This window comes from Sinocyclocheilus rhinocerous, unplaced genomic scaffold (genome assembly GCF_001515625.1).
Source record: "Sinocyclocheilus rhinocerous isolate Xijiao unplaced genomic scaffold, SAMN03320098_v1.1 scaffold697, whole genome shotgun sequence".
NCBI classification, from domain to species: domain Eukaryota; kingdom Metazoa; phylum Chordata; class Actinopteri; order Cypriniformes; family Cyprinidae; genus Sinocyclocheilus; species Sinocyclocheilus rhinocerous.
In genome coordinates, this window is record NW_015664033.1 from 1,982,572 (window position 1) to 1,990,997 (window position 8,426).

The 8,426-nt window shown below is 37.0% G+C and overlaps 1 protein-coding gene across 2 annotated transcripts in view; it reads left to right on the top strand.

The window, feature by feature from the left end:
* slc1a9 (solute carrier family 1 member 9) overlaps positions 1–8,426 on the top strand; it is a 22,600-nt gene that overhangs the window by 9,199 nt on the left and 4,975 nt on the right. For both annotated transcript variants that reach the window (XM_016539998.1, XM_016539996.1), the window contains exons 2-8: positions 776–919; positions 1,602–1,754; positions 1,864–2,117; positions 4,566–4,671; positions 4,890–5,016; positions 6,186–6,419; positions 7,594–7,788. In XM_016539998.1, coding sequence (XP_016395484.1) covers positions 781–919; positions 1,602–1,754; positions 1,864–2,117; positions 4,566–4,671; positions 4,890–5,016; positions 6,186–6,419; positions 7,594–7,788 — 1,208 coding nt within the window. In that variant the 5' untranslated portion in view covers positions 776–780. The remainder of the gene's footprint in view (positions 1–775; positions 920–1,601; positions 1,755–1,863; positions 2,118–4,565; positions 4,672–4,889; positions 5,017–6,185; positions 6,420–7,593; positions 7,789–8,426) is intronic.

Genomic DNA, 8,426 nt, shown 5'->3' on the forward strand with positions numbered 1-8,426 from the left:
GGTCTAGAAGAACCGCTGATTAATGTCGGAATATTACATGGGTAGCTGTAGGGGGCTAAACATTAGCCACAAACCTCTGAATAAGGTTCGGACTGGTGAGTTTTGTGAACAGAGATTCCTAATGAACGAGAAAATACAAAGTAAAGAGTTAACTAGAATAATCAAATGTCAGAATAATTAGAGACCGACAAACAACCAATTTGCTTTTCAACCTAAATTCGATGAGATAATAAAATGGAGTCAGATTGAGTTAAACTTAAATTGAATAACTCTGCGCGCTGAAAAGACCGAACACGCAAGTGACCTTCATCCACGACTGGATACCTTCCTTGGGCCATGTGTGTGGACTTACAGTTCGTAATTTGATTCTATAAAGACAGGGTGTGGTGTCATGATTGTGAGCTTGTGATTGGGTCTGCGGGAGTTTGGGCGGCTCCAACTCATGACAGCAGACTCGGGCTCCAAATAGCATCATCACCACAAGATGACAGCGGCTATACTGGGATGTTCTGGCTTCACTTTTCTATAGTAGAAAGAAGTGGAGAAGCATCATCCATCTTTTTTTACAGTCTATGGTATCAACCAGCAGAATCTAACTGGGCCGTGCTAACCAGCAAAAACGTGACCAACTGACCCCGTGAATAACAGCCTGAGTTCACTGGAGGCATAAAGTGAAGGATAGGATGTTGAAGTGATCATCACTGTCTATTTACCTTGGATTTTCTTCCTTCCTTTCTTTCTTTCTTTCTTTCTTTCTTTCTCTTGACTTATACAGATAGAATGACGAATAAGCATTTGGGCAACCAGACAAGTGCAGCATTGCAGATGGACAATGGAGTGGAAGCAGAATTAAAAGACAACACAAACCAACAATGTGGCTGGTTTTCACGCAACCTGCTCCTTGCCCTCACCCTGCTAGGTGTGCTCGTGTGTGTGCGTGCATGTATGCATGTGTGGGAGTGTTTGTACACAACTTCAGATCTGTCTGTATCTCCTTCCTTGGAAGTTCAGGGGATTAAATAAATTTGCCATTTTATTGCCTGTTTGGTGGTCATAAACTAATAAAGCCTAGCAAGTCACAGTGAGGTGATAAGGACAAAGCAGCAGAGATGGTGTTATCTCTAAAATTGTTGATAATATACGGGAAGCGATTAGTTAATTGCGTATGCAAAAGGGGGGCGTTTAAGGCACAGCAGCTGGAAAGAGGAAAGAAATGGTCATGAAAACTAAAATATTGGGTCCAAAAACAATTTATAAATGTATAATACCACCAATTTAATCTCAGTTTGTCAGCCTTTATCGTCAGCTTTCATCTACTCCTTCTTTATACTTACATTCTTAGAAATATAAAAGATAACCCTTGTCTGTCGTTTCATAACTGTGATCATCGGTCAAACCGCAGACAAATACCAAACTAGCAAGTTCTCAGCAAATTTTTTGGCCCCAATGTAGTGACACTGTTTATACAACAGTAGTTTGAGATGTTGCAGATACAGGACAGTTATGCAGTGGTGCATGTGAAATACCCAGTATCCTACAATGATCCATACACCTTTTAATAAGCAGACCAAACATAACCGGTGTAATCGACACTCTCACAGGTGTTATAGCGGGCACAGTGCTGGGCATGATGCTGCGTTATGTTCCTGATCTGGACACAAACACTCTCATGCTGATTTCATTCCCGGGAGACATCCTAATGAGGATGCTGAAGATGCTCATCCTGCCCCTCATCATCTCCAGTCTCATCACAGGTCAGTGCTCAAACACATGTGTTGTGTTTTAAGATTGCTAAATGGGAACAGAGTGTCTACAGCACCAGAAATGTTGATACAAGATCTCTCTCTTCTGTCTGGCTCGCAGGCCTGGCCGGTCTGGATGCTCGCTCCAGTGGAAGAATGGGCTCCAGAGCAATGGTGTACTACATGTCCACCACAGTAATCGCTGCTGTTCTGGGTGTCATCCTGGTGCTTGGAATACACCCTGGGAACCCAAAACTCAGGTCCGGTCAGGTCAGCTCCGCCCCCAAGAACCAAGAAGTTAGCAGTCTGGACGCCTTTCTGGATCTGATCCGAAACCTTTTCCCTGAGAACCTGGTCCAGGCCTGTTTTCAACAGGTAAAAAATTGTGCTCGTGCTTTGGAAAGTTTTAAATGTAATCACAAGATCACCCAGCATGCACTTGGGGTCAGTGGTTTACCATGAAACCGGGTCCCGCCCACAAACAGAGACATCATGGATGAGAGTTTGTGTCTCTGATGACTTGTGGGCAATTTTTTTTTCTCTCTCTCTCTCTTCAGGAATTTTCTCTATATTTGTGCTCTGTTGAAAGATTTTTTTGTCATCTTTCTGCATTTCTGTTGTTTAGAAAATGTGAATCTTTCAGAACAGTGGCACAGCAGGTTGCTCGTGATGTATATTGGGATCCTGGAGTCACATCCCAATTGACCGATGGTTTCAGGCTGTCTGCGGCCAATGGTTCACAGCTGTTGTTTTTTACATTGTTTGTTCATGGTTTTTGAGCATGAGGACATGTCACGCAACCTGTCCTGTCCATCTGCCTAATTTGTCTTGCTTCTAACAAGTGACAGATGAATTTGTGTTGAGTTTGGCCAACAAACAATATAAGAATAGTTTTCTCTTCTCTTTTAAAGTGGCCTATTTATTTTGCAATCGTAACGATGGATGATTATTTTATTATTTTCATTTAAGCATCGTTTTTTCCTGCTGTCAGATAAAAAAAAGTACAGTTATTGTCCAATTATTGTTTTTACATTGCAATTTCAACTGTGTTGTAAGTTGTAATTCCTGCATCCAACTTAGTTACCAGAGCCAAATTTTACTCACATTTAGTGCTACTTTAGAACCGGTTGTTGTATACAAAGGCCTAAGCATGAATAGTTTTCATAAGATTTTTCTTTTTTCTAAACTAAAAGATAAAATGAAAATGTTGTACATCATTCAGGTGTCACTCTACATATTTGTGATGTTCACTCCTTTTTAAATGAATTTAAAGATATCTTACGTTCACACTGTGGTTGATGTTTAGTATTGCAGAAGCACATGTTCTTCCATTTATTCTAAATAAGTGAGGCTTTTGAATGCTTAGGGTGACCATACATCCTCTTTTTCCTGGACGTGTCCCGGCCGAGATTTCTAAATTGCCTAAAATGTCGAAAATTGGCATTGGTTCCCTGTAGATCCCATTTTCTCACGTGCCATGATTGGTCGATTATGTACAATGCCTGCATGCTATTGGTCAAACTTCTTTGCAGTCTTTACTTTCATCAAGTATGAAACTAATAGAAAACAAAGCCAAAGGGTGTGTTCGACTTGAAGCGGCACTGCGCAGATCAATCTGTGTGTGACGACGAAGTACCATGAGAGCGATTTGTCAGCATGCAGAGCGTCTGCTCTCTAATAGTTCTCACAGTACTTTGATGTTACACGCCGATCGGTCTGCGCAGCACCGCTTCAAGCCAAACATTCATATAAACTGGTCAATTTATGCAATTTAGAAATCCCGGCCAGAACATGTCCAGGAAAAAGAGGACGTATAGTCACCCTATGAGACGCAGCTCTTAACAGAGCACATAATAAACATTATTGTGGTGTGCATGAGACTGATTCCAGATAACCAAGCTCTCATATGAGAATTTCCTTCTAATTGTTGTGATTGCAGAGCTTTATATACACCATTTCACAGCAGATCCACCTGGATCATAAGCTCTATCCCTGATCGTTTGTTTGCTTTGAATGCATTGTACATCACATGAGCAGCACCACGCTAAAAATACTTTTATTTTCTAATGGAAGTGGGTCAAGACATTTTATGAGAACAACATTGCAGAGGATAGAGACTCAATAATATGACTATGACTAGTAAGATATAATCAAAGGTTATGTGTTTACTTCCAAAACAATATTTTTCTAAAGACATATCTTGTTGACTACTAAATATTTTCACCATACATTACATGGTAATTCATAATTTATTCTTTTTTTTAAAATTAATTGTATTGTCCTGTTAAATATAATGTTTGATAATAAAAAATAACATTTACAATGCAGTAATAATATTATAATAATATACAGTAATTAATAATGATAATAATATATTTATACTAGTGCTGTCAAATGATTAATCGCGATGAATCGCATCCAAAATAAAAGTTTTTGTTTGCATAATATATGTGTGTGTTCTGTGTATATTTATTATGTATATATAAACACACACACATACAGTATATATTTTGAAAATATTTACATGTATTTACATGTATATATTTATATTCATATAATTTATATTATATATAAATATATTTCATATATAAACATAACACTTTTTTCTTAAATACGTGCATGCATGTGTGTGTATTTATATATACATAATAAATATACACAGTACACACACATATATTATGTAAATAAAAACTTTTATTTTGGATGTGATTAATCGCGATTAATCGTTTGACAGCACTAATTTATACTAAACTACTCTGTCAAAAAAAAAGTGTTGGTTACAGTTTAACGTAATCATCATATATTTCTTGCTTCCCTTTTCAGGTTCAAACGGTGCTGAAAAAAGTAGCTGTCCCAGTCCAGAACCAAACAGAACCGATCCTTGTCAACAGCAAAAAACTGGAAATGAAGTGGGGAATTAATGTTTTAGGTTAGAGTATATTCTGGGGTTTTTCTTTCTGTACTTAAAACACAAAATACAGCATAGATGTAATTTGAAGTAACAGCAAATACAAAAAAGTCTCATTTAATTTCAATTTGTGATGCATTATTGGAATACCAAATAATGTTATGATTTATCAATAGATTAATTTCTGTTTAATTTCTCTGTTTTTAATTGTCATTTTTCTCACCTCTCTGTGCTGTAAGGTTTGATTGGGTTCTTCATCACATTTGGTATCTGCATGGGGAAAATGGGAGAGAGGGGGAAGCTCATGTGTGATTTCTTCAACATCCTTAATGAGATCATCATGAAGATGGTGTCCATGATCATGTGGTCAGTATTCTGCCTTTATCGTGATTATATATCTATTGCTGCAACTGAAACGAATGAATTTATTTTAGCCATTTTATGGGTGTCATCCACTCATAAATAACACTAATTAATCTCTCCATGTTTTGATTCCTGAAGCATGGGATAAAACAGGCTACAGAAGTGTAGAAGCCTAGAAGGTTTTTTTTACTAAGGAATTATTGTGTTTGAATCTGTCAAACATGTTCAGGGGTGTTCAGCAGAGTGAGAGAATTGGACAGAGAGAAAAGTATAGCATGTAAGGAAGAGGGAAAGAGGGGGATTTGTCAGGGAGAAAACAGCACAGGAATCTGAGAGAGTGCGACATCGTATTTGTGTTCCCATGAGTAAATGAGGGAGTTTTATTCTGGACGTAATATATCCTCCGACACATAAACCGCAGACAGATACCCACACGCTGGCATAGACAGACATAGCAGAAAACAGATAGAGCACTGAACTTATGAGTCATGTCTGCAGAACTTAAAAACGCTTGATCCGTAATGCTAACAGGCCATTTTACAGCACAAAAGAAGTGAGACAGTGGAAAGGAACATGTTCGTTTCATATTCTAATACATCTTTAACATTAAAAGAACAAGCATGGAATAAGTAAATAGCCCAAAATAAAAGCATATGACAACAAAGACAGTCCCCGCTCTGCCCCGAGACCGTCCCATCTGTAACTAACTGTGTTCTGTGTTTTCCGTTCACAGTATGTAAACTCTTCAAATGGTACAATAAACATCATCTGTTGCTTACCATAACACACGGTGAAAATTTTATTTTTAATAAAATATATATTTTTTATTTATACATATTTTATTTATATTTTTACATTTATATTTTACCCCAATACAGAAGCCCTGAACCCATTTGCCAAGCCACACATTTTATTTTATTTTATTTTATTTGTAATCAAATATATCTTTTTATTGTATATTTATATTTTTTTATTTTCCACAAATGCAAACTTGATACAAACAAATTTGATTGATTGTCAAAAAATGCACTAAAATGTGTTTTTATTTTATACATTTAATGCTTGTTAAAGTTAGAGAAGTATTATGGCGCAGCAACAAAAACAAAAACACTTGACATCAACTCTAAACAGCTAAACTGACCAAACTAATAACTCAACTAATCTGTCCTCAGGTACTCACCAGTAGGCATTGCCTCCCTCATTTGTGGGAAAATTGCTGCTATCGGTGACCTGGAAGTGGTGGCGAGGCAGCTGGGCATGTACATGGTCACGGTCATAGTCGGTCTCGTCATTCATGGCGGGCTCATCCTGCCAGTCATATTCTTCGCCGTGACTCGGAAAAACCCCTTCACGTTTTACTCTGGTATCTTCCAGGCTTGGATCACTGCTCTGGAAACGGCCAGCAGGTACAGACAGCAGACTACTCCTCATGCGTTTCATGGTGATAGAGTTCTGGCAGCACAGACTTAAGAGTTAAAGGTCACTTTTGTTTTAAAAAAGTTGCCTTGAGAAGCAAGATCTATCTCTGTTTTTCTCTCTTTTACATATAGCACTGCCAAAACACATTCTCATGTTGAAAAATGATATTTTATACTGGTATGTGGTCTCAGATGTTTTAATATAAACTCCAACTCCGTTCACAGTATGTAAACTCTTCAAATGGTACAATAAACATCATCTGTTGCTTACCATAACACACGGTGAAATATTTATACACAGCATTTCAGATGAATTAAATTCAGACCACATAAGAAGTAACATCATCTCATGTGGTGTTCAGGTTGCGAAACTGGGCCAATATGATGATCCCCTTGCAAAGGACTCCCTTCTAAAAATGTAAAGGCAGCTATATATGAATAAAGACTCATTTATAATGTGTGAAGAAAAAAAGTAAGTGTGATTATTAATGTAAAATAAATAAAATGGCCTTTGTACAAAAGATAAAAGAACTATACAGCAGACTACTCCTCATGCGTTTCATGGTGATAGAGTTCTGGCAGCACAGACTTAAGAGTTAAAGGTCACTTTTGTTTTAAAAAAGTTGCCTTGAGAAGCAAGATCTATCTCTGTTTTTCTCTCTTTTACATATAGCACTGCCAAAACACATTCTCATGTTGAAAAATGATATTTTATACTGGTATGTGGTCTCAGATGTTTTAATATAAACTCCAACATAACCAAAAAAAAAAAACATCAGATGGATGACTTATATTTTAGACACCACACAAATCATCCACACTACCTAATCTGGCCAAACACGTTCTCTGATGTTCTCCAGAATGGAAAGATTAATCAGTCTAAATGGATGGGAAATTATGGAAACATATTTTAGAGAGTTGTTTAAGAATAAATCTGGGTTTACATCTGTTGTGCCAAACCATTTTCTGAATGTCAAACCAACTGTCAGTTTGGCACAGAATATGCATTCAATCCTATCAACTTTGTTTTTTTTTGTTTTTTTTTTATAATGATTGGTTTTGTGGGTTATTTAGGAAATAATGTTTAGTCAGAGCATTTTTTTCAAACAACAAATTAACATTTGTTAGACAATTATAATCGCTTTAACTTTCTCTTTTTCAGTGCTGGGACGTTGCCAGTGACTTTTCGCTGTCTGGAGGAGAATCTAAAGATTGACAAGCGTGTGACCCGCTTTGTGCTGCCCATTGGAGCCACCATAAACATGGATGGCACTGCACTCTATGAGGCCGTAGCAGCCATTTTCATCGCCCAGATGAATGACATTTCCCTAGATGGAGGACAGATTGTCACTGTTAGGTAAGGAGATGTGGAACTGAAACAAGACAAATTGTGGCTTATGCAGTGGCTGCAATAAAGAAACCCTTGCATTACAACACATGCACACAACAAAATCCCTTTATCTATGGAGGGATTTATTTAAAAGTGTCTTTTTAGTTGCAGCTTTTAAATTGTATTATTTTATTTTATTTTATTTTCAGGTAAGACTTGATTCCTTATAATTCACTTTAAAATGGGTTGAATTTTTAAAACACAAACACAGGTCTTATATATAAAATCCCATTATTTTAATGACTTCAAATTTGTAGTCATTTTTATGTATTTTATTTTATTTTAATATAAAATTATATAAAATACCATTTTTAGGTTGTACCATCACATTTTAATGACCGCACATTTGTAGACAATTATTTTATTTTATTTTATTTTATTTTACAGGTAAGATTTGATTCTTTATAATCCATTTTTAAAATGCCATTTGTTGTCTCGTTTAAACATCTGCCTGCTAGTTCCCTTTCAGTCGGTCACTCTCGACGTCACGTCGGATGACCGACGAATTGGGATCTCGCTTAGAGGGACCAATCTACTTCGAGTGTAAACTAAACGAGCCAATGCACATTGGCATGCGATTATTGCATCCAGCTGCCGCTGATCAC